This window comes from Lampetra fluviatilis, chromosome 44, assembly GCF_964198595.1.
Source record: "Lampetra fluviatilis chromosome 44, kcLamFluv1.1, whole genome shotgun sequence".
NCBI classification, from domain to species: domain Eukaryota; kingdom Metazoa; phylum Chordata; class Hyperoartia; order Petromyzontiformes; family Petromyzontidae; genus Lampetra; species Lampetra fluviatilis.
In genome coordinates this window covers 2,619,382-2,646,353 of record NC_136318.1, presented here as the reverse complement: position 1 = coordinate 2,646,353, position 26,972 = coordinate 2,619,382, and the positions used below count along the sequence as shown (strand labels likewise).

The following is a 26,972-nucleotide window of genomic DNA, read 5'->3' as shown; positions in this document are numbered from 1 at the left end:
TGTTGTACACGTTTCACTATACGGCCACGCAGCGATGTCACCGACGAACGCGACCGACTTTGTGTTTGTCGAGTACGAAACACCAGAGATTGGTCCTCGCTCTGCAGTGTTGAAAGACAAAGGTGGGAACTTTTTTCCTTCCGACACTTTTTGCCCCGAAAGCCCCCTTTGAGTGGAGCTGCGGTCACGTGCACGGGTCACGCCACGAGGTCACGACGACGGGTGACAGGTGACCCAACCCACTCACATCCATGGGTGAGGCTATGAGGTCATGTCCATGGGTGAGGCTATGATGTCATGTCCATGGTTGAGACTATGATGTCATGTCCATGGGTGACGCCATGAGGTCATGTCCACGAGTGACCCAACCCACTCACGTCCGCGGGTGAGGCTATGAGGTCATGTCCGCGGGTGACGCCATGAGGTCATGTCCACGGGTGAGGCTATGAGGTCACGAGGTCAATGTCCGCGCACTCTCTCATCTTGGCATCACTGCCACCGGGGCCCTAAAGCGCTCTCCGCTTCACCCCCGGCTGTCAACGTTGCTCGGCCGACACGGAATAAAACGAAACCAATACGCAACCCTCACGCATTGCACGTTGCCGTTGACACCTTTTCCACTGCTTTTTGTTATTTTAGTTTTGTCCTTCCCCCCCCCCCTCCTGCACCTCCGATTATTACAGTCGGCTACGTACGGTGCAAAACAATTTTAACGTGCGTACGTACAGACCAAACCGGCACCCGTGTCTCCGTCAGCGCTGGTCTATTATCGACGCCGTGCAGTATCCTGGAACAAAGTGAAAGTAAAAACGGTGCCGGATCCCGGTACAAGTCCATTGCCTGCCGCCCCGGACACTGACGCCAAGAAATCTCGTGACTGTCCATGTCAAACCCAAACACGCGGTGACCCTAATTCACACGCAGGGCAGCGAGGCGAAACCCACCCACCCACATTGACCGCTGGCAGTTCACCAGCAAGCCGGAAGCTCCTGACGAAACGCTACAATGTCGAAACCGGGCCGGACTTTGCTTGCGTTGAACGAATGCAGCTGAAATTATGCACTCCCAGAATGCCCTGTGGTTGACAGGAAGTGTGGAGGCTCCTGGCTCTCCACTGGTCACACCCCCAACCCACGTCCACGCGACAGAGCCAACACAATCGTGCATTTGCACGATTTCTGCAACGCGCATTTGTCCTGAGAATCATTGCTTTGTCCGCATGGATGTTGAACTTCTTTCGCACTGTACGTAGCCAACCGTACTAATCGGAGGTGCAGGGGAAGAACAACAAACTCAACAACAACAAAAAATCAGTTTTAAAAAAAAAGGAGTTTTCAATCTAGATGATCCAGATGATGATGTAAAAGTGCATCGCTCCAGTGGCTTCCTAACATCGGAAGGAAGAGCGTTCCAGACGGCCGCAGAAGAGACGCGGTGACCGTCTTTGTTCGATGCTTTGAAGAACGCTGCAACAGGGATCATCGCTATGGACATCAATGAAAGAGGAGCGATGAATGAAGGAGGAGCGATGAGTGAAGGAGGAGCGATGAATGAAAGAGGAGCGATGAATGAAAGAGGAGCAATGAATGAAAGAGCGATGAGTGAAGGAGGAGCGATGAGTGAAAGAGGAGCGATGAATGAAAGAGGAGCAATGAATGAAAGAGCGATGAGTGAAAGAGGAGCGATGAGTGAAAGAGGAGCGATGTGTCTAGCGGAGTGTGCCTGGAGCCAGAGCGAGAGGAGGAGGTGGATGTGCAGGAGGAGGAGGAGGTGGAGGTGCAGCGGGGGGGGGGGTGCGTGACGGCACCTTGCGCCCCGAGCGGTTGTTGTGCAGGTTGATGAGCGCCCGCGCGTCTTTCTCCTTCTTCTCCTTGGCGTCGACGAAGCCGCGGGCGAAGCGGATGCCGTACGCCACGTTGTCGCTGCAGCCGCCCCAGTCGAACTCGCCGCGCGCGTCCCGCCACTTGCCCTTCTTGCGCGGGTCGCACGAGCACGAGGTGAGCTCGCCCTGGCTGCAGGCGCGCGTGATGGCGTGCACCACGCCCGCAGACGAGATGGCGTACACGAAGGCCGCCTCTCGGCTACCTGGGCGCGCACGGGAGGACGGAGGTGGAGGCAAAAGGAGGGGGTGTGCCCCCCCCACCACCAGACCCCTCCCCCCCAATACCCCACCCACAACTACCCCCCAATACCCCACCCACAACCACCCCCCAATACCCCACCCCCCAATCCCCCACCCACCCACCCACCCACCCAATCCCCCACCCACCCACCCACCCACCCAATCCCCCACCCACCCACCCACCCAATCCCCCACCCACCCACCCACCCAATCCCCCACCCACCCACCCACCCAATCCCCCACCCACCCAATCCCCCACCCACCCACCCACCCACCCAATCCCCCACCCACCCACCCACCCACCCAATCCCCCACCCACCCACCCAATCCCCCACCCACCCACCCACCCACCCAATCCCCCACCCACCCACCCAATCCCCCACCCACCCACCCAATCCCCCACCCACCCACCCACCCAATCCCCCACCCACCCACCCAATCCCCCACCCAATCCCCCACCCACCCACCCAATCCCCCACCCAATCCCCCACCCAATCCCCCACCCACCCACCCAATCCCCCACCCACCCACCCAATCCCCCACCCACCCACCCAATCCCCCACCCAATCACCCACTCCCCCACCCAATCACCCAATCACCCACCCAATCACCCAATCACCCACCCAATCACCCAATCACCCACCCAATCACCCAATCACCCACCCAATCACCCAATCACCCACCCAATCACCCACCCACCCAATCACCCACCCACCCACCCAATCACTCACCCACCCACCCAATCACCCACCCACCCACCCAATCACCCACCCACCATGGAACACAGGAGCGGAGTTACCAGCGGTGCGCCATGGAATTGAAAATTCACCAAAACTGAATTCAAATTCAGCAAATAAATTTTTAGTGTTACAGAGTTACTCATGTTAAATAAATGTACGCATCTCCCCTCCCATCTCACTCTACTACTCTCCACGCACACTACTGCCTCTCCCCTCTCATCTCACTCTTCTCCCCTCCACACACTCTCCTACCTCTCCTCTCTCATCTCACTCTTCTCCCCTCCACACACTCTCCTACCTCTCTCCTCTCATCTCACTCTACTCCCCTCCACGCACTCTCCTGCCTCTCCCCTCTCATCTCACTCTACTCCCCTCCACACACTCTCCTGCCTCTCCCCTCTCATCTCACTCTACTCCCCTCCACACACTCTCCTGCCTCTCCCATCTCATCTCACTCTACTCCCCTCCACACACTCTCCTGCCTCTCCCATCTCATCTCACTCTACTCCCCTCCACGCACTCTCCTACCTCTCCCCTATCATCTCACTCTACTCCCCTCCACGCACTCTCCTACCTCTCCCATCTCATCTCACTCTACTCCCCTCCACGCACTCTCCTACCTCTCCCCTCTCATCTCACTCTACTCCCCTCCACGCACTCTCCTACCTCTCCCCTATCATCTCACTATACTCCCCTCCACGCACTCTCCTACCTCTCCCCTCTCATCTCACTCTACTCCTCTCCACGCACTCTCCTACCTCTCCCCTCTCATCTCACTCTACTCCCCTCCACGCACTCTCCTACCTCTCCCCTCTCATCTCACTCTACTCCTCTCCACGCACTCTCCTACCTCTCCCCTATCATCTCACTCTACTCCCATCCACGCACTCTCCTACCTCGGTGGTCAGACATTCGGTGCAGCAACAACAACAAAACAACCGGGATAAAATGGTCTCAGAACGAATGAACGAACGCGAAATTGTTGCGCCTCGTTCGTAAGTCGGGGAGTTACCTGTACTCTTCAACAGCCGATCTAACTTTACAGGAGGCCGTATATTTGCATCGGCTCAGGATCAAGCATTTCTCAACTCTGGCCACACGATGCTCTAGCAACTCCGACACGCCGGCGGTGACGGGAGGGGGGGGGGGCAGCGATTGGCATGCAAAAGCCATCCAGCCTGGCAGAACACGGAAGTCTCTGAAGGCTGACGTGTGGCAACCGCCCTAAAGTCCAGGCTCGCAAGCTGACGGTGCCCAGCTGAAACAGGGCTAGATGAGTCAAAGAGCTTCTGCCTAGGTACACGCGTGTGCGTGTGTGTGTGTTGTCGCATGTCCGTTGAACTTCTTTCGCGTCGTACGTAGCCAAGGTGCCGTTGAAGGACGACGAAATCGAAGTGGATACGGACACGAAGCCTTCATTCATTCAGACGCTGTCTTTCCGACAGACCTGTTCTTCACCTGAGAACGGCTGCTTGTGTTGTGGCCGAAACGTCGTGAGAATTGTATGTTATTATGTTTTATTTTTGTTATTTTATTATTTCCCTTCTACGTGACTTTACCGAAAGAACCAAGAAGATGAAGCCTTCTTTTGCGAACAGACAATCTGGACATCGAAGGCTACGCATTCCCGTTCTGGGGGTAACGCGGCTCGCCGGATTACAATGGGTTTCCAGAGACGCTGAGTTGTACGTCAGCGTCGCCCCTTCGACACGCGCACGCACCGCCGCAAATACACAGCGCTCGTCCGTGTGGCCTTGCCAAGGGAAGGGCTCCGTCGCTAATCTGACCACGGAGGCATCAAAGCCGCTTCGTTTAACTTTCGGTGCCAAAGCCCCCTTATTGACTCTGAGCCATGATTATTGCTGCTGCTGTACGGAGACAAATTTCAGCGGAAATTCGAAACCTATCGTCACATCTGGGCGTTGAGCACCCAGCTCCCACCTAGAAAACATCATCAACAAGTTGTTGACGAAGTTGTTGATGAGCAGCTCAAGAGAGCAATAATTTATCGTCGTCTGTTATTTTTTTGCTCTCTCTGCGAGGTGAGTTCAAAGGCGAATTCGACCAGGGACCCAGGTCTCATAGTTTGCGTCATTTTCATTCGAGCATCCGCGAAACGTATCTCATACGGTTCCGCAAGGGTTCAGTAGAAAAAACAACGGGTGGCTCATTAAGCACGAACATGTTGTCCTGCGTGACTTTAGCGGACGTTCTACGGACGTAGGATCTCACTGCAAACCACGTCCGAGCTTCATTCACCGACGAAGCGGACGTACGAGGCGTCGACGTCGCCTCCGACGGCTCGAAGAAGTTCTCAACGCGTGAGCGGAAGGAGAGCGAGGCAGGCTAGCGGTGATCCGAGGAATCCGAGAATGCTTCCGAGTTTTGTGCGCCGCTTTATTCAGCTCGGGGGGTCGTTCGAGAACCATCCGACCCTCCGGCTGAAGCCGAAATTTAAATAACCGAGAGGCTGGACGGTGATGTGAACTTGGGCTCGAAGGCTTTTTGAAGAGCTTGACAGAGAAGGATGTCAACTTGTGACATTGCACCGCCGCTGCACGGCGTTCGCTCGCTCGCTCGCTCAGAGAGAGAGAGAGCGGGAGAGCGGACGACTCAGGTAGCAGCAACAGCAGCCAGGCGGTGAGGAGCCAGCGCCAAATTGCCCCCCACCCCTTCCCCAAGCTCTGCACTCCTCTACATATGAAGGTCTTATTGGACGATTGCGCGTGGAAGAAACGCGGTGTAGCCGGAGAACGCCGTCGCGTGCGAGGGGGCAACACACTATCCCGTGCGGATGGAGCGGGCCGAGTCCTCACTTTTTGCCGCACTGCCCGGCAAGGGAGTTTGACAACCCTCGTCATTGCCTCCACGCCGCTGCTGGATCGCAGGCAGCCGCGTGCGCCGCCGCCCGAGTTAAACGAAAACAAAAAATTTCGGCGGAGGATTATTTTCGCCGCGTCCAAGATAATCGTAGGCATCCGCTATGTACGACGAGGTGTCAGTCATGGATAGGCGGGCCGTGAGCAGATCTAACACCCAACAGCTTGGAGTTTACGTTTAGATTCCAGATAAGGGACAGCATTGTCAGCAGGAGTACGGTGAACGGTTAAGGAGAGGCGGGGACGCGCGCACCCTTTGCGTGAAAACCGACGACGAGACGGAGCGAGTGCCGGAACGGCGGAGGGATCCGCATTGAGGTTCACCACAAACGGGCAAAGGCACCTCCGATACGCACGGTTGGATACGTACGGTGCGAACGAAGTTCAACACACACACACGTTACGTGCGTTAGCAACGTTCTGCTGTGCCTGTAGAGTACTAATAACAAGGCATTGAAGTAAAGGAGAGAGTTCTAGATTTGAAGCTTTCGTGACTGCAAGGATTCATATTGTTAGGTTTTTTTCGGTAAAGTCGCGTAGGTAAAAAATTAAAATTAATATTTCATTTTTATTTTACTTTTATTAATTTTAATTCTTTACCTACGTGACTTTACCGACAAAACCTAACAATATAAAGGAGAGAGGCTTCACGGTTCACGCAGGACTCAAGGACGCACCCACGGGGACTCGAGCGGCCCGGGACTGCTCGCCGACGAAAGAGCGGCGTGCGCGCCAAACCCCCGCGGTGAGAGGTGTCCCACGATGAATCACGAAGGACAAAAAATCGTAACGCGGAAACCCACGGGCCTCAACGTTGGCCCGAGGGTCCCCGCGACGTCGCGCCGCCAACGTCGTGGGAACGTCGGGCCAGCGTTGGACCGACGGCAAAGGCGACGTTGGCGCCTTTGCTGGGTGCTCCGTGCAACACGTAGCGCCGTTTCATCGTTTTATCGGAAATTTCACCTCGTTTTTTCAAGGGGTACACATTTCGATGGGGGGTTTTTTTGTTTGTTTGTTTGTTAAACGACCGTAACGCGGTCACGACCGGCGGCCATGGCCCCTCGTGCGGGGAGTGACGGTGCCGATTTGGTTTCTCTCTTTGGCGGGGCAACACCGATTAAACCGTGAGCCACCAGTTAAACCGTGAGCCGTTAGATGCGACAGGGGCCCTGTCCCTGTTGGAGGTGCGGGTTCTTGAGTGGTGACCCCGCCGTCAAACAGGCCCCCCACCAAACGACCCGCACAGCCTGGCCATGACACTCGTGCGGCGAGGGGATTGATAATAGCGCGGGGCAGTAATAATGCACCGTCACAACTATCTTGGAAAAAAAAATTCTCGCCGCTCATCCAGGAATGCGTCGCTTTGGAGCGGCGGTTCTCGGAGTGCGATCCCCGGTTCCAAATCAGGGTCCCCCGGCGGTCTTGCAGGAGGTCCCACGGGGCTGAGATGCCACGAGCAGCTTGATCCGAATAACATTTACAACGCTTAAACCTTTTGTTCGGGGACATTAATATTCATGTTTTACTTGTGTTTCATTTAAAAATAAAGTTAGGTAACCTACCCCGATTTAAATTGCACTTAACCTCTAAGATCTAAATGCCCCCACGCCCTCCCCTCCCCACGTAGATAGGTTATTTCCTTTGAACCTATCTACGTGACTTTTAAAAGAATATTAATTCCTGCAGTCACGAAAGCTTTAAGTCGAGATGAATCATTTTGCACGACTGGTATATTGAGAGAGATGAGTGTGCGGGGGCACTGGGCTGGGTGATCCGCGCGGAAACGTTTTGCATCGGCCGAAGTCGGTCTTCACGAAAAGTTCGAGAAACGCCGCCGTAGATTCGACTCCTCTCGCCCCCTGACCACCTCCTCCCCCCCCCCCCGAAATCATCACCGAAGTGAATGCAGGCTGCCCCCCATCAGCACGTGTGTGTGTGTGAGAGACTTGGGAGTCATCTCGCCCGTGTGCCCAAACAGCTTCCGTTTGGCCGGATAGAGAGAGGGGGCTCAATGGGCACGACACGGGGCTGGAGAAGAGATGGAGCCGATGGGGTGTGGGAGGACGTGGAGCTGGGTGGACTTGCCTAAGACCGGTAGCAGCGGTGTCAAGATCGGCCTCTGTGGAGGAGGAGGCTCGTGAAGGACGCTGCTGCTACTGGGCAGTTGAAGGCAGTCGCCCTCCAACAACAAAGGGGTGCAGAGGAGCGACGCTCACAACAACGAGCAGAGCGCCGGGTGGCTAAAATCCAGCGAGTCGGCACAGTAGGAGGTACTGCTGGTGCATCGGCCAGTCGTCTCAGTCAGTCGACCCGTGGCACCTGGGTCTGCCCCGTGACCTCCTGCCAGCGGGCGTTCGACACTTCACGTGGCCTCAACGTGCACCTGGCCTGGCACAAGCGCCGTGGTGATGTCACCGCCACTTAGTGTCGAAAAGCGTTTTTTGTTTTGTTACAATGGCGAGCGGCGGTGCAAGGACTCATGCGCCCTGCACTTGCGAGCCCAGCCACCCAAGTTCCATTTCCACTCACGACCACTAACAGTGGCGAATATTTGACCCGGTCCTGGGCCTCCCCTAGGTCGACTCAGCCTCAAACGAGCACCTGGTGCGGTGTGTAAACGTCGGCAGTGGGGAGACAAAGGCGTCCGGGCGTGGTGCTGGCCACCCACCAACCCTCTCGAGTGGCGTTCCGGCCTTCACAGGTGCTCGCGAACAGCACTTGCCCCTACAGTCACTTCAGGCAAAACGTGGAGATCTCTCTCTCTCTGTCTCGTGACGAGTCTAAAACACAACGTCCACCGCCGCAGTGCGGTTAGCAGCAAGGCTCCTAATTCCGGTGAATGTTGCCGCGAAACTCAACGCGCCCGACAAATAAAACCGTGGGCCTCGAGAAAACAAAAACGACGTTTCGGGCCATGGTCGTTCTTCACGGCACATGGAGAGGCCGCTCAACTTCTCAGGCTATGATGCCTGAAACGTCGCATGTCACACACACACATAGCCGTCAACCGGTTATCGCCCCGTGTTGCTGCACAGGGAAATTGAGTTTGCAGGTCCATACGGCGTACAGCCGTTTCAATACGGGCCAAATTGTGTCAATGTGTTTGTGTTTCTCGCTTGCGACGGGACTTTGTAGGATGAACGTTGAGATGTATAAGGGGCACGGGGTGACAAATAGGGTCTGAGTTGCTCTGTAACAAGGCAGGGCTCTGATAGGGGTTCACAGGTGTGTACACACCGTCTATTTCATTTCTCCTTTAGAAGGCCACAGTGCTGCTGTTGTTCACAAGGCAGCGACGGCACAACGGGGCAGCCCCACGCACCGGGGCAGCCTCACGCACCGGTCCCTCGTAGAGCAGCCTCCGCAAGGGACATGTGAACCGACATCCGTCCTCCGACTGCTTCGACATCGTGTGAACCGATTTAGAGATTATGACGCACCACCAACCACCATCATCACCACCAACCACCATCACTAACCACCATCACCACCACCAACCACCACCACCACCATCACCAACCACCATCACTAACCACCATCACCACCACCATCACCACCACCAGCCAACATCACTAACCACCATCACCACCACCAACCAACATCATCACCACCAACCACCATCACCAACCACCATCACTAACCACCACCACCATCACCACCACCAACCAACATCACTAACCACCATCACCACCACCAACCAACATCACTAACCACCACCATCATCACCACCAACCACCATCATTAACCACCACCACCATCATCACCACCATCACCGCAAACCACCACCACCATCACCACCACCATCACTACCATCACTACCACCACCATCACCACCATCACCACCATCACCACCATCACCACCATCACCCCCAACCACCACCACTAACCACCACCACCATCATCACCACTAACCACCAACATCATCACCATCACTACCACCACCATCACCACCATCCACCACCCACCACCACCACGTGTTGTTTTCGGATTGTTTTCGATACCGATCTCCGCCACACTCGGGGTATGGGAGTCGGGAGATGGCTGATAGCGACAACAACAGCAAAAGGTAACATCGCGTCCTGATACAACTCAAGACAATCTCCCCCCCTTCCTATCGCCACCGGCGGACTTCACCGCCATCCGACCACACGCCGAGTGGCTTTGTTACCCCCTCCTCCTCCTCCACCTCCTCCTCCAGTTCAAAGGGTTTTGGGAGACTTGACGAAGCCGTCACAGATGGCCATCTCTCCGTTTCACAACACCCCGATCTGGAGATGTCCGGGCGGCGCTTTTGAATCTCGTGCGGGTCTCATTCTGCTGCTGATGATGATGATGCTGCTGTTGCTGATGATGATGCAGATGCTGCTGTTCTTGATGCTGCTGATGATGATGCTGATGATGCTGCTGATGATGATGCTGATGCTGCTGTTGTTGATGCTGCTGATGATGATGCTGTTGATGCTGCTGATGATGCTGCTGCTGATGATGATGATGCTGCTTATGATGCTGCTGCTGATGATGATGCTGCTGCTGATGATGCTGCTGTTGCTGCTGATGATGATGATGCTGATGATGCCGCTGCTGATGATGCTGATGATGCTGCTGATGATGCTGCTGATTATGCTGATGATGTTGATGATGCTGCTGAAGATGATGCTGCTTATGCAGATGCTGCTGATGATGCTGCTGTTGCTGATGATGCTGATGATGATGCTGATGATGCTGCTGATGATGATGATGCTGCTGCTGATGCTGCTGCGCTTCTCTCTCAACCACGACAATGTTCAACAGCCCCTGGGGAAAGCCCTCGGGGGTACAAATGTGAAGGGGCCCGCCACCCGCTCCACCACCGGCGTGGCGACCAGTGTCAACCTGCCCCCCCCCCTGGTGACTTTAAACGTCTCGCTCGCGCGCGGCCGCGCTAACACCAAGGGTGGCACAGTCGTTTTTTTACAATCGGGTTTAATAGTCTTTTTATATTAAACCCGATCATCTGAGATTGGGAGAAATCCGGTTTAATTGGTTCTAATTGCGGCATCCGAGAGGAACTTCTCAACGATGGGCTTCATCAATTCCAAGCTCAGGAACTCACTGGCGGCGCCCACGATTGTGGAGGAGAAGCTCCTCGTGTTCATCAAGACCAACCTGCCCGCCGCGTTCTACGACTACCCCGTGCCCGACGGCCCCCCCGAGTACGATAGCAGCAGCACCGACGAGGAAGCAGCCTAAGCCTTGGATCAGAGCTTCGTATTCATCAAACCAGGTTTTAATTCCCCGAAATCTGGTTTAATTGGATTTAAGAAAAACCCGATGCCTGCCGCTGGAAAAATCGGGGTTTTTTCCACCCATTGCTGACACACTCACGCTGGCCGTGAAGCCAGACGGAGTTTGGGGTTTAAATTTTTATTTTATTTTATTTGCGAAGTCTTAAAGCTGCACTCTAGTAGCGCACCTGCACGCTTCCGTGCGCCGCACTCGTTTGTATCGCAAGCTGAGAGCACGTGGTGGTGGTGGTGGTGGTGGTGGTGGTGATGGTGGTGGTGGTGGTGATGGTGGTGGTGGTGATGGTGGTGGTGGTGGTGGTGGTGATGGTGGTGGTGATGGTGGTGGTGGTGGTGGTGGTGGTGGTGATGGTGGTAGTGATGGTGGTGGTGGTGATGGTGGTGGTGGTGATGGTGGTGGTGATGGTGGTGGTGGTGATGGTGGTGGTGGTGATGGTGGTGGTGGTGGTGATGGTGGTGGTGGTGGTGGTGGTGGTGATGGTGGTGGTGGTGGTGGTGGTGGTGATGGTGGTGGTGGTGATGGTGGTGGTGGTGATGGTGGTGGTGGTGATGGTGGTGGTGATGGTGGTGGTGGTGATGGTGGTGGTGGTGGTGATGGTGGTGGTGATGGTGGTGGTGGTGATGGTGGTGGTGGTGGTGATGGTGGTGGTGGGGGGTTTAATGATGTAATAAATAATTATCGTAATCACTCAAATGTTTAATGCGCTTTTCCATTCGAGGATTCCCAGTGCTCGACGCATGGGCAGCAGGAAACAAAAACAGAACCAGCAGGGAAACCGACCAAACTAGGGTGGTAAGGCCACTTTAAAGAGATGGGGTTGTCAAAGCAGACTTTTATATCCTGTACATATATCTACCGACTCCGATTGCCCTCATTTCAAGTGGTAGATGCCCGTCGCCCGGATATTTCACCACCGCTCTTTTAATTCCCAACAAAACAACTAACTGCTTCACCATTGGAACCTCATTTGCCAGTAAAAAATATGATAATTGGTTTTTTACCCTTCTATCTGGCAACAAAACTGACACCTTTTTTTTTACAAGGAGTCATGTTTGCATAGACCACAATACCTGCACACTCACCCACTCACCACACTGCAGGTCACAACAATACTCACCCACTCACCACACTGCAGGTCACAACAACTCACCCACTCACCACACTGCAGGTCACAACAACACACTCACCCACTCACCACACTGCAGGTCACAACAACACACTCACCCACTCACCACACTGCAGGTCACAACAACACACTCACCCACCACTCACCACACTGCAGCTCACAACAACACACTCACTCACCACACTGCAGGTCACATCAACACACTCACCCACTCACCACACTGCAGGTCACAACAACACACTCACCCACTCACCACACTGCAGGTCACAACAACACACTCACCCACTCACCACACTGCAGGTCACAACAACTCACCCACTCACCACACTGCAGGTCATAACAACACACCCACTCACCACACTGCAGGTCACAACAACACACTCACCCACTCACCACACTGCAGCTCACAACAACACACCCACTCACCACACTGCAGGTCACAACAACACACTCACCCACTCACCACACTGCAGGTCACAACAATACTCACCCACTCACCACACTGCAGGTCACAACAACTCACCCACTCACCACACTGCAGGTCACAACAACACACTCACCCACTCACCACACTGCAGCTCACAACAACACACCCACTCACCACACTGCAGGTCACAACAACACACTCACCCACTCACCACACTGCAGGTCACAACAACACACTCACCCACCACTCACCACACTGCAGCTCACAACAACACACTCACTCACCACACTGCAGGTCACATCAACACACTCACCCACTCACCACACTGCAGGTCACAACAACACACTCACCCACTCACCACACTGCAGGTCACAACAACACACTCACCCACTCACCACACTGCAGGTCACAACAACACACTCACCCACTCACCACACTGCAGGTCACAACAACACACTCACCCACTCACCACACTGCAGGTCATAACAACACACTCACCCACTCACCACGCTGCAGGTCATAACAACACACTCACCCACCACTCACCACACTGCAGCTCACAACAACACACTCACTCACCACACTGCAGGTCACATCAACACACTCACCCACTCACCACACTGCAGGTCACAACAACACACTCACCCACTCACCACACTGCAGGTCACAACAACACACTCACCCACTCACCACGCTGCAGGTCATAACAACACACTCACCCACCACTCACCACACTGCAGCTCACAACAACACACTCACTCACCACACTGCAGGTCACATCAACACACTCACCCACTCACCACACTGCAGGTCACAACAACACACTCACCCACTCACCACACTGCTGGTCACATCAACACTCACCCACTCACCACACTGCAGCTCACAACAACACACTCACTCACTCACCACACTGCAGGCCACAACAACACACTCACCCACTAACCACACTGCAGGTCACAACAACACACTCACTCACCACACTGCAGGTCACAACAACACACTCACCCAGTCACCACACTGCAGGTCACAACAACACACTCACTCACCACACTGCAGGTCACAACAACACACTCACTCACCACACTGCAGGTCACATCAACACTCACCCACTCACCCACTCACTCACCACACACTCACCCACCCACCACACTGCAGGTCACAACAACACACTCACCCACTCACCACACTGCAGGTCACATCAACACACTCACCCACTCACCACACTGCAGGTCACATCAACACTCACCCACTCACCACACTGCAGCTCACAACAACACACTCACTCACTCACCACACTGCAGGCCACAACAACACACTCACCCACTAACCACACTGCAGGTCACAACAACACTCACCCACTCACCACACTGCAGGTCACAACAACACACCCACTCACCACACTGCAGGTCACATCAACACACTCACTCACTCACCACACTGCAGGTCACATCAACACTCACCCACTCACCACACTGCAGCTCACAATCCTTTTCTTTCTGCTCTCCTCTCGCATGGCTCCGCTTTGAAAATGCCTTCCCCCATTTTCGTCTTTTCTCAAGTCCTTATCACCATGCTCGATTTAACAAACGTATTAACTCTCATTTAATACACATTCAAGAGTGCAGTTGGTTGCTACCCGCTTAAGTGTGTTGGGCATGTGCTCTGACAACCCTGATAACAAAATATCATGATCTCCCCCCCCCCGCCAAGCTCACTTGGGTATCCAAAGATCTCTACAAATATCGGGTGACAGAAAGATGTGTCCACTACTGAAGCATATTGGCACAAGACAGAGGAAAGTGGAGACAAATGACAACATATCCAGTGGAACACCTACGGGCTCTCTGCCCATGGTACGTGATGATGATGATGATTAGGCCAACGTTTCTCTAGAGAGCGAGGGGGGCTAAATGAGCACGACACGGGGCTGGAGAAGAGATGGACTGATGTGGTACAGGAGGACGTGGAGCTGAGTGGACTTGCCGACGACCGGTACCAGCGGTGTCAAGATCGGCCTCTGTGGAGGAGGCTCGTGAAGGACGCTACTGGGCAGTTGGAGGCAGTCGCCCTCCAACAACAACGGAGGGCAGAGGAGCGACGCTCACAACAACGGGTGGGGCGGCTAAAACACAGCAAGCTGGCACGGTAAGTAGCCACAGCTGACGCATCTGCCGGTCATCTCAAGTCAGTCAACACCATGCCACCTGTGTTTGTCCCGCCCGTGACGTCCCTGTCAGCGAGCCTTCGACACCGCACGTGGCCTCAAAGTGGGCCCCACCAGGCTCTTTGGTGGTATTCGTGACCCAATCACACGCACGCATCTCCACGCCAGTGCCTCTGAATTCAGATTTCACCACAGTCATTGATGACGACTACCGCACTCTTACATGTGTCAAGGTTGAAGGCAAAATTAAATCAAAGTGAGCGAGGTAGGGTGGTGGGTGTGGTGGTGGTGAGCTATTGCATTTTCATCCAGTGGCAATTTCATTTTAAGTGGCTACAAATGATTTAGCGAGTAAAAAAAATCGGCCTCCCGTCTTTTTTCAAGCGGCCGAGTTAAAAATCAGCTGACAAAGCTTCCCCCAGCCACAGATAGGCATCTGACGGCGGCGCTATTGTTACCTGGACACACGCACACGTACAAAAAAAAACACTTAAGCATTCAACAAAAAGTTTCACAACAGCAGCTGGAATGGACAGCCCCCACGGAAACCCGCAGAACTGGAGTTTCAAACTTTTCACTCTCCTCCACACCGGGCATCAAGACCCTGCCCGTGTCTGATTGTGCGCCTTCAAAGCATCGAGCGCCTGGGTCGCCCCTTTCTCTGTGTGGGTTTTCCTCCGGGTTCTCTGGGTTTTTTTTGCATAACGCTAAACTGACCGTGGCGTGGTACTGCCTTGGCCGAACGTCCGAAAATTCTGGAGAAAAAAAAAGTCCCCGTTTTGGATCTCACACGCAGCAGCAGCATCGCCTCCTTCCTGCGAAGACAAACTTGTCGGGAACCATCTTATGAAAGAAATCTTGAGACCCGCCGAGGGCTTTCGCTGGGCGAACAAGCGACGTGGCCCACGTGGATTGTCCGTGCCCCGCAGAGCAGCACGCCGCCGCGTGCCGTAACATCAATCACGCTCGCAAACTCTGTGGTGGTGGCGAGGGCGGAGGGGGTAGAGTCAAGGATTCATCTTCTTGGTTCTTTCGGTAAAGTCACGTAGAATGGAAATAATAAAAGAATGTTTTTTTTTTATTAATAATAAAACATTATTAATAAACATAATTTTATTATGTTTTATTTTTCTTATTTTATTATTTCCCTTCTACGTGACGTTACCGAAAGAACCAAGAAGATGAATCCCTGCAGTCACGAAAGCTTTAAATCGAGAGTCAAGGATGTTAACGCGCGGACAAAGAGAGAGAGAGAACGGGAGGAAAGGGAAGTGGGGGGGGGGGTACGAGGAGAAGGGATGGGAAAGGAACGGAGAATTGGGAGCACGGGGGGGGGGGGTGTCAGGAGAGACGCGGATCGGCAGAGGCTACATCGGGGCCTCGACGCGGCTCCACACGGGGGCGAGAGGAGGGGTGCAGAGTGGGGGAGGCCACGTGGTTTATGAAAGGCACGTGGTTTACGGGAGGCTCGAACCGATTTCGAAGAGAGACAGAGAGTTTTGATTTAAAGCTTTCGTGACTGCAGGGATTCATATTCTTGGTTCTTTCGGTAACGTCACGTAGAAGGGAAATAATAAAATAATATCATGATGATGATTGCTTGTGTTGCAAGTCGAAATGTCGTGAGAATTTTTATTGTTTTATATTTATATTACTTTATTATTTCCCTTCTACGTGACTTTACCGAAAGAACCAAGAATATGAATAAGATACAGAGAGGTTGGTGGCCGAGGGTTGCCACCTTTTCCTCGAGTCTGAATAAAGATTCTGATTCTATTCCACTATATTGTCAACAACAACAACAACAAACTGGACGCTTTAACCGTAATAACGTTCAACAAAGCAACACCGCGACCAGAGATTCCTCGGCGCGGATCGATACCTGCCACCCCCAACACCGACGCCAATTCCCGGAATCTACCAGGTGACCCTATCTGCCTCTCTGTGTGCCTCCTGTGAGAGAATTATGTTGGAATGCAACTCTCACCTCCACACGGGCACCAACTCCAGGTGGTACACCCCCCCGATTTACATCGAGAATGAGAGTGAATTGTTCGATACCACATTCGGTGGCGAGATGTTCACCACCTCGCCTGGTATGCACCTCCGATTAGCACGGTTAGCTACGTAGATACATAGGTGGTGAGTTTGATCCCGACCCTGACGCCTGCTCGAAATTTGGAGTCTGCGTGTCTCTCTCCTCGTGGTCGCGTGGACACATTCATCTTTACGCGATCTAACCCCCCCCAAAAAAGCCTATATCATGGGTGACATTGGTCGCGAAAGCCCACCACGTGTTTAAACGCACGTGCCTTTGATGATAATCGTACACCAGACACAAAACCACGTCGCTCGCCGCCTGCACCGGCGCTAGACCGGAGAACGATGGCCCAGCACGCAACGGCCCCCCCCCCCCCCCCCCTTGTTTGACGCCTCGTGTCGAGCAGTTTCACTTCGTGAGTTCCGGTCGGGCGATCCAGGACGCGACGAGTCGCGCGCGCCGCCATTATCATTTAAGAGAGCGCGGGAGCCGCACGTGGCTGTCGTCACAACGTCACAGGGCCATGCCCGTGACGCAACCGGTGGTGCCCCGCCCACCCCCCCCTCCCCAACGCCATTAAGAGTTCACTCCGATGCTGACGACACGGCCCCGTCGTCGCCACTTGGGTCGCGTTCCACGGCCGAATTTCTTTTGATTGTCCGTCAGGCTGCTCGCTGTTCGAGAGCGAGTGAGAACCACAAAGCTGGTTTGATGAACCCATACTCTTGGGTCACGTCGGTAAAAATAAATACGAAAAATAAATAATAAAACTAATAGAAATAAGAATAATAATATAATTTATTTTAATAGAAATAATAATAGAAATATTATGTTATTTCTATTTTTTTTTATTGAATGCTTGTGTTGCAATCAAAAGGTCGTGAGAATTTAATAGTTTATTTTATTATTTCCCTTCCACGTGACTTTACCGAAAAAACCTAAGAGTATGAATCCTTGCAGTCACGAAAGCTTCAAATCGAGAACTGATGAACCCCTCTCAGCCCGGATCTCTGTCGTGGTATCACCTAGGGCACGCTCTCGCCTAGGGCACGCTCTCGCCTCGGGCACGCTCTCACCTAGGGCACGCTCTCGCCTAGGGCACGCTCTCGCCTCGGGCACGCTCTCACCTAGGGCACGCTCTCGCCTAGGGCACGCTCTCACCTAGGGCACGCTCTCACCTAGGGCACGCTCTCACCTAGGCACGCTCTCACCTAGGGCACGCTCTCACCTCGGGCACGCTCTCGCCTAGGGCACGCTCTCGCCTAGGGCACGCTCTCACCTAGGGCACGCTCTCACCTAGGCACGCTCTCACCTAGGGCACGCTCTCACCTAGGGCACGCTCTCACCTCGGGCACACTCTCACCTAGGGCACGCTCTCGCCTAGGGCACGCTCTCGCCTAGGGCACGCTCTCACCTAGGGCACGCTCTCGCCTAGGGCACGCTCTCACCTAGGGCACGCTCTCGCCTAGGGCACGCTCTCGCCTAGGGCACGCTCTCGCCTAGGGCACGCTCTCGCCTAGGGCACGCTCTCACCTAGGGCACGCTCTCACCTAGGCACGCTCTCACCTAGGGCACGCTCTCACCTCGGGCACGCTCTCACCTAGGGCACGCTCTCACCTAGGGCACGCTCTCACCTCGGGCACGCTCTCACCTAGGGCACGCTCTCACCGAAACTCTCACCAATGGAAACGTTACATCGCGGCAGCTATACGGGCATCTGGTTTCTCGCCTACACGTGAGCACAGACGGCACCTATGACACCTCGCACGGAGAGGAAAAAATAATTACCTTAAAATCAACTTGGGTTTCTTTCCGGGCACAAATCACGCGCCCCGATGTCCACCCGTCACCGGCTTTGTCACTCGCAAATCCGCGCCTCTAATCACGGCGACGTGATTGATAAGAATCATCCCGTAACCAATGCAGCCGTGTTGCTTTCCAGAACCCCTTCCCTTCGCACGGACGCGGATCGAGCGGCGACCACAGATCGACGTCCACGTTGTGAATCCAGCAGCTGCCGCTGCCGCCGCACCCACACACACACGCACACATCCACGCACGCACCCACACACCCACCCACACACGCACCCACACACACACGCACCCACACACCCACACACGCACCCACCCACACACCCACCCACACACGCACGCACACACGCATGCACGCACCCACACACCCACCCACGCACGCACCCACACACCCACCCACACACGCACCCACCCACACACCCACCCACACACCCACCCACACACCCACCCACACACCCACGCACACACGCACCCACACACCCACCCACACACCCACCCACACACCCACCCACACACCCACCCACACACCCACGCACGCACCCACCCACGCACCCACGCACCCTCCGCAGGAGGTCGCGCGCAGTGGACACACGCGTCCACTCGTGAGTCCCCAGCCGACTCCGCTGGGCGAGCCTCAGGCGCCGCCACCGACTTGCAGGCAGCGCCGGGGGTCCCCGCGGGCGACGCGTCGCAGGCGCCTGTCCGGCCCCAAATCAAATCTCGTTTCTCTTCTCGCTTAAACTCGCGGCGCAGATGTCACCAACTCAACGCGCCGTCGGTGCCGCGGCATCACCGGCTCCCCCCCCCCCCTCCCCCCGACGCACCCCCCGATTGTTCTTCACGGCTCGAACCCAGCCGGCCGCCCCGGTTAATACTGCGCGAGGCGGTGTGCGGGGGGAGGCGCATTGCGTGCTTCCGGCGTCGGGGTCCCTACATTTTGGCAGATTTTGAACCGCTGCTCCGCAAATTATTCCATTGGAATTATAACATCGCAGTCATAGCAACCCACCCCCTCCCTGCTCCCCAGCCAACTGCGAAACACCTGGTAGGAGCCTCCTTGAAGAGGAGTCGTGAGACTGCTGGTCTACCAGGCGTGCTGGTGGTAATAATCATCATAATAGCAACAAGGCCTACAGCTGACGTGAACGGAAAGTGAATAATGATTTAATAAGCGCGCGACGATCGGTTCAACATTTCCGTGCCAAGTGTGAGCGCCCCGGCGACACGAACAGATCAAAGTCATGATGACAACAGCAACAACAACAGCAACAACAACCACAGTTGTTACTCATCAGGACTGTCGGTGGCCGTGAGGCAGAGGTCGCAACCGGGTACCCGATACCCGTACCCTACCCGATACCCGGCTACCCGTACCCGGCCGGGTACGGATGGCCGTTTGCGACCCTGGTGCGGCCAGGTACGGGTACGGGTAGGCCGTGAGTCACTGGTGAGTAACCGTTTGTCACTCATTTCGGGTAGGGTACGGGTACGGGTAGGGTACGGGTACGGGTACCCATTTGCGACCCTGGTGTGGCCGGGTACGGGTACGGGTAAGGAATCAAAACCCGTTTGCGACCTCTGCCGTGAGACGAAGCAGACGGCGTTGACTCGAGGTCAGGACCCAGCCGTACCGTCGTGCCGTGCGGTCCAGCGCGGAGACGATGTCGTGCAAGCGTGCACACGTGTATCTATCTTCATTCATTCATTCACATCTATCGTGTCCGCTCAATACTCGGCAGATCAAGAAGATGGGCGGTTGTGGACGTTGATGGCCGGGGCTGGTCGCGGCACCACCGTCGCCGGCCTGCAGGACTCACCGAGGCCCCCACCGCCACCGCCACCGCCGGTCTCGCTCGGTCAAAGGCACCACCACCACCACCACCGCCACCACGAGCCCCCGTCGCCTTCCAACTCGCCTGATTAAAGGCAGCCACCAGCATGCCGAGGCGGCAACACATCACTGGGCTGCAAGTCACCCGTCGCGACCCGGCGAAAAGAAGATCTCCCCGCGATACGCGAAACACTCCGGTCGCCCGCCCCCCCCCCGCCCGCCCGCCCCCTTCCCGCTGTCATCGCGGAGTGATGGTGAGAGAGAGAGAGGGCATTTCTACTGTACCCGATGCTGTACACAAGAGGATGAGGAAACCCGGGGGGGCAAGGGGCAGAATTCCCTTCACACCCCTCCGCCACCACCCCCTCCCGGGGACTGCGGGTGCGAGATGAGCTTCTGGCCCCGGCTTTGATGATCGTTCGCGAGTCTTGGAGTGCGCGGCGCGCAACGCCCGAACCCGTTAGTACACGAGCGTGGGGTTGATCCCACGTCTTTCTCTTTTCTTTGCAGGGCGTCTGGCCGGCGTGGAAGAGTAGGCCGAGGGTCCTTCTTAGAGCCCCCGTCCTCTCGAGAAAGGAGAGATGCAATTTCACCGTTCGGGGCCGCCAGCGAATCGGTGCCCTCGTTGAAGCTACGCTGACAACTATTCTATTTTATTTTGAACAGGTAAGGCCTCACTGAGCTATGCAGCTTTGTTTTTTTTTATTTCCAGAAGTGACCTGGCCGTCACAAATCAGAGCCCAACATTTGTAGAGGCCAAATATTTTCAACGCACGTTTAGAAAATACCAGAGGACCCAGAGAAAAATTCACGCGACCACGGAGAGAGAGAGAGACACTGCAAACTCCAAATATACAGCAGCAGCAGGCGTCAGGGTCGGGATCGAACCCACAACCTCCTGTACACCAGGCAAAGGAGTTAACATCTCCTAGCAATCGTGATGATGATGAAAGAGAGAGACATGCAAACTCCAAATATACAGCAGCAGGCGTCGGGGTCGAGATCGAATCTATGACCTCCTGTATACCAGGCGAGGTAGTTAACATCTACCCACCGTGATGATGATGAGAGAGAGAGACACGCAAACTCCAAATATACAGCAGGCGTCAGGGTCGGGATCGAACCCACGATCTCCTGTATACCAGGCGAGGTAGTTAACATCTCCTAGCCACCGTGATGATGATGATGAGAGAGAGAGACACGCAAACTCCAAGTATACAGCAGGCGTCAGGGTCGGGATCGAACCCACGACCTCCTGTATACCAGGCGAGGTAGCTAACATCTCCTAGCCACCGTGATGATGATGATGAGAGAGAGAGACACTCAAACTCCAAATATACAGCAGCAGGCATCGGGGTTGAGATCGAATCCACGACCTCCTGTATACCAGGCGAGGTAGTTAACATCTACCCACCGTGATGATGATGAGAGAGAGAGACACGCAAACTCCAAATATACAGCAGCAGGCATCAGGGTTGAGATCGAATCCACGACCTCCTGTATACCAGGCGAGGTAGTGAACATCTCCTAGCCACCGCAGCGCCCCACTGCACAAACCATTGCAGCAGCAGCTGATGCGGGCACTTGACGCACAAATGGGAAATAAAAATAAAACTTTCCGGTGAGTGAGCGGAGGGACCGTGGTCACCGCCCCGAACAGAACCAGGGAACGAGGACTGGCGCGGTGTCCGATTCACAAATACTAAAAGAGGAGAGGCACCATGACTGCAGCGATGCACCACTTCGCTGCTCCTCATGCGATCATCTGACTCAATCATCGCAATGCAAAGTTAGAGTTGTTGCTCGAAAATCAACATCGGTCATACAAAGAAGACAAAGATTTGTAGACTCACGTGGAGACCCTGAGGCTCACACAGAGACCCTGAGACTCACACAGAGACACATATACTCACACAGAGACCCTGAGACTCACACAGAGACCCATAGACTCACACAGAGACCCATAGACTCACACAGAGCCCCTGAGACTCACACAGAGACCCTGAGACTCACACAGAGACCCTGAGACTCACACAGAGCCCCTGAGACTCACACATTGACCCTGAGACTCACACAGAGACCCTGAGACTCACCCAGAGACACATAGACTCACACAGAGCCCCTGAGACTCACACAGAGCCCCTGAGACTCACACAGAGACCCATAGACTCACACAGAGCCCCTGAGACTCACACAGAGCCCCTGAGACTCACACAGAGACCCTGGGACTCACACAGAGACTATCAGACTCACACAGAGACCCTGAGACTCACACAGAGACCCTGAGACTCACACAAAGACACACAAACTGGTGTCATCTTTCCTTCACCAGAGTGTAACCTAATTTCCGTAACGCAATTTTTAATTGGACGATGATCAGTCTAAAAACGTATCTGCCCAAGCCGATTTGTGTGCGAGGGAATTTATTATTTAACCATGAGTTCTGCTAATGCAACAGATTCCATTTATCGTGCGACGCTGCGTTGTCTTTCCGCCGATTTCTCTTTGCTCCATTGGTGTACTGAACCTAATTTGTAATTCTTTTAGTTGTTTCCACGACCCAGGTCACTCCTATTGTATGCAATGTACGTTGAACTTCTTTCGCACCGTACGTAGCCAAACCGTGCTAATCGGAGGTGCGGGGGAAGAACAACCAACTACATTGTTTTATCTACTTGCAACTGAAACTTGTAGTGGTAGTCCTCCAATGTGCATCCTCTCCTTGGGCTGCAATTCCATCGTGAGTCAGCTGACATACCTTCTCACGATGCTGTGTCACGGTGGTGAGATGTTGACTACCTCGCCTGGTGTGCAGGAGTCACGTGGGTTTGATCCCGACCCTGATGCCTGTTGTGTATTTGGAGTTTGTGGTGTGTCTCTCTCTCTCCCTCCCCATGGTCGCGTGGATTTTTCCCCGGGGTCCTTCGACTTTTCCCTCCACACTTAGAAATAAAAATCAACGTCGCTGCCTTCAGAGTATTTGCGTACCGCTATAAGTGTCCACACGGGTGACGAGCCACTTCTTTGAGCTGTCCTGTTCGTTACGGCCAAGGTCGCTTCTGAAAAGAGCTACACAGCTCAATGTGGGCCTCAGCTGGGAACAAACATATCTATTCCTGCACAAGCCCACCAACGCTCGCTAACAAGCGGTGAAATACACCATGTATAAAAAATAATAATGTGTTTACTCTTTCTGACAATGAAACAGGAGTTGTATTAAGATGTTCAACCACCAAATAGAAACCTTTAGTACGGAATCAAGTCTGCGTTAACCACACACAGACTAATTGTGGTGAACATGCACAAGAACATGCTCTGATCATTATCAGAGCATGCTTGGTTAATGCAGACTTTTACTCCCCAAATTGTATCTTCAGCAACTGCCCCAGTACCCCAGGTAGTATGTTTGCAAGATGTGTCCTTCAAATAACAATTATCATAATGTCGAATTAAAGCTTTCGTGACTGCAGGGATTCATCCTCTTTGGGGTCTTTAGGTAAAGTCACGTGGTGTCATCTTATTAGTTTTCAATCGACGTGACTTTACCGAAAGACCCAAAGAGTATAATAATGTCACTTTGCATCGCAAACTTGCTGTGCACGACCCTTGATTTGTTCACATCAACCTTGACCGCGAAATGCGAATTCTGTTCGCCTCCAGGGAATTTGCAAGCGATTCTACTCGGGGTGCTAGGTTTTTTCGGTAAAGTCACGTAGGTAAAAAGAAATAATAAAAATAATATAAATAATAATAGAAATAAAATTATAAATCACGACGTTTCGGAGGCAACACAAGTCTCCGCCATCAGGTGGGACGGTCACAGCTAGATTTACTCTATCGGGTGCTTTTTTGTCTGCTTCATCAGAGTGGCTGCCGCACGGACGCACTGGCCCCTGCCACACGAACGTGGAACGTTGTTGCCGTGAGCGGCTTCCTTGCGCCCCGTGCGCGGAACGACGCGGCTTCAAGCCAGCATCGCCCCTCGGCCGGCAAGGCGCATGGCACGTCTGCAATGTGCGAGGCAGGTTGATGGGGGTCATGGGGCCCGGGCCGACGTGACGCAGGTGAGGACCTGAAGCCGAGTGATTGGTCAATGAGTCACGGGCGAGGAGCGTGAAGCTTGTGTTGCCTCCGAAACGTCGTGATTTTTATTTTATTTTTATTTTATTTTACGTTTATTAATTTAATTTTAAAAAATTTTACCTACGTGACTTTACCGAAAAAACCTAAGAATATGAATCCTTGCAGTCACGAAAGCTTCAAATCTAGAATTAAGAGCGTGGAGGAGCTCGCCCCGTATTCAAATTCTTCCGTTCGCAATCGCGGCTGACCTGCGGCTGACCCGGTTAACCTGCCCGGGGAGTTCACTCACTGCCTGCCCCGAGTCGAGTCAAAGTCTCTCAACCGCGTCGGTGTAGAAATATCATCGCGTTCGGACATCGTCGCACGGCCCGTGTCCGCTGGTCTCCCGCGCGAGGGTTAAGATAACCGGTCGCAACGCCGGTCTACGATCGCCAAACAAAACGGCGGCGCCAACGAAGCGACCCAACCAAGGCCGCCGAGCGGCCGAAGACGATTAGCGCAGCAGGTGACGTGGGGGTGCAGAATAAGTTCGACGCACGGACATGCGCAGAAAGAACTCGGGCGTTGATCGGCAACGGTTCGTCTTCTCTCTCCGGCAACGCCACACGAGCGAAAAACGCTCGCACAGTCACCGCGGCCGATGCCGTCGATGCCACGACGCGCCGCATCACCGGGGGGCCGTTGCAAACTCGCCACCGATTTTCCGGCGGTGGTTTTACGGAACGATCTACGAAAGTCGGGGAAAACCTCGCCTCCCTGCCGGGGGGGGGGGGGGTGGGCGAGGAGATGTCACAGCACTTCTTTAGCACCGTCGGAGGAGCCACGACTTCGGGCTCGCCAGGCGACGGCGGTTACAGCCAGTGGAATAAACTCCACCCGTTTACGCGTGCGTGGGATACAGCGTTGCCCCCTCGCGCGCGTGAGATACAGCGTTGCCCCCTCGCGCGCGTGGGTTTCCTCTGCTCACGCCCGTTTCCGCCCACGCGTACATAAACACTGGCACGAGGCTGTAAGAGAGGGATAGTCCGTAGTTTATTTATTTGGCGCAGAGGGTCTCATGGTTGTTATTTTCTTAATGTTTACGCTTGCTCGCCCACGAAAGCCTCGCCGAGTCTGAAGTCTCCCCTTTGTCGGGAGGGTGCTGCCGGAGTTTGGCGCAGCGGGTAAACTTTGGACGTCGGCAAGATTTGCGAACCGACGGCCCCAGCCCTCGCCGGCGACGGCGTCACGGGAATCTTCGACGTCCACCGCATTTGGCGCGTGGTGCAATCGCAAAAGGAGGGGGATTTGTACGTCGTCGATTTATTTAATTTATTTTTCATTCCACGACATTGGAATGTTGTACGATGTTTTAGCTGCGGTGGTGTGGGGGGGGGGAGGTGGGGAGGAGATCAGAGAAACTGGAGGAGACCAACCCATGCAGAACAGGAGGCGAATATTAAAAACTCCACGCGGAAAGGCATCCCTGGTTGGGGATTGAACCCGGGTTCTTGTCGCTGCGAGGCACGAGCGTCGCCATTCTGCCACGCTGCCGGAGAAGATCGAATCGAACTTGCGGCATCCCCACATAGCCCGATGCCAGCATACAAACGCGCATTAATCACGAGGCATTGGCAACATTGGAGAGCGATGAATGGAGACCCATTCGGGCGAGATTGAAGATACAGCGGAGAGATATTTTCCGATAAGATGGAAGAAAGAGAGCGGACAGGTGGACTCAGAATGGGGTATAAGCCGGAGAGATGACAGATGCATTCGGGAGGGATGTGAGAGAGACAGGCACGAAGTATATACACAGAAGAGATGGACGAGCGATGAGAGATGCAAAGATATAACAGCAATGTGTTTACAGCAGCACCTACCGAGGGTGCTATTGGTTTCACCCCCCCCCCAACCGCCCCCCCCCTCCCTTCCCACACATCACGTGACTGCGGAAGCCACGCCACGCTGCCACTCGGCACCTGGGGTTCGAGTGGTGCTGGAGGGGGCCGAGCCGTGACGCAGAGAGGCTCGCTGAGCCCTGCGCTCGACCAGATCATGGGCCGCCGTTCGTCCCGCGGGCCGCACGCACGCACGCACGCACGTACGCACGCACGCACGCACCGTACGGTGAACTTCTTTCGCACCGCACGTGGCCAACCGTGCTACTCGGAGGTGCCGTGCGGTCGCGCTCGCCTCTCTCTTGAAGGTGACGCTGCCCCCAACGGCCATAAATAATAACGAGAGTTCAAAAAAACAAAGACGGCGCGTAAAATCCGGCGGCAGAATTGCGCTCACTTCCGACGTTCGAAGCGAGGACCGGCGCCCGCTCAAAGGGATGGCGGCGCCCCCCCGGTCGACCGCCCCCCCCCATCTCCCCCTCACCGATGATCCGCGGATCGAACAATTCAACCAGGGGTCAATCGCTTGGTACAACGGTCCTCCGCTGGCCTGAGGGAGTCCCGCTCGCTGCACGGTGTAA

At 54.6% G+C, this 26,972-nt stretch overlaps 1 protein-coding gene across 1 annotated transcript in view; it reads right to left on the bottom strand.

Annotated features, from left to right (window-relative positions):
- Positions 1-26,972, bottom strand: part of LOC144947248 (protein Wnt-2b-like) — a 63,224-nt gene that overhangs the window by 18,906 nt on the left and 17,346 nt on the right. The window contains exon 3 of the mRNA XM_078876471.1: positions 1,808-2,085. Coding sequence (XP_078732597.1) covers positions 1,808-2,085 — 278 coding nt within the window. The remainder of the gene's footprint in view (positions 1-1,807; positions 2,086-26,972) is intronic.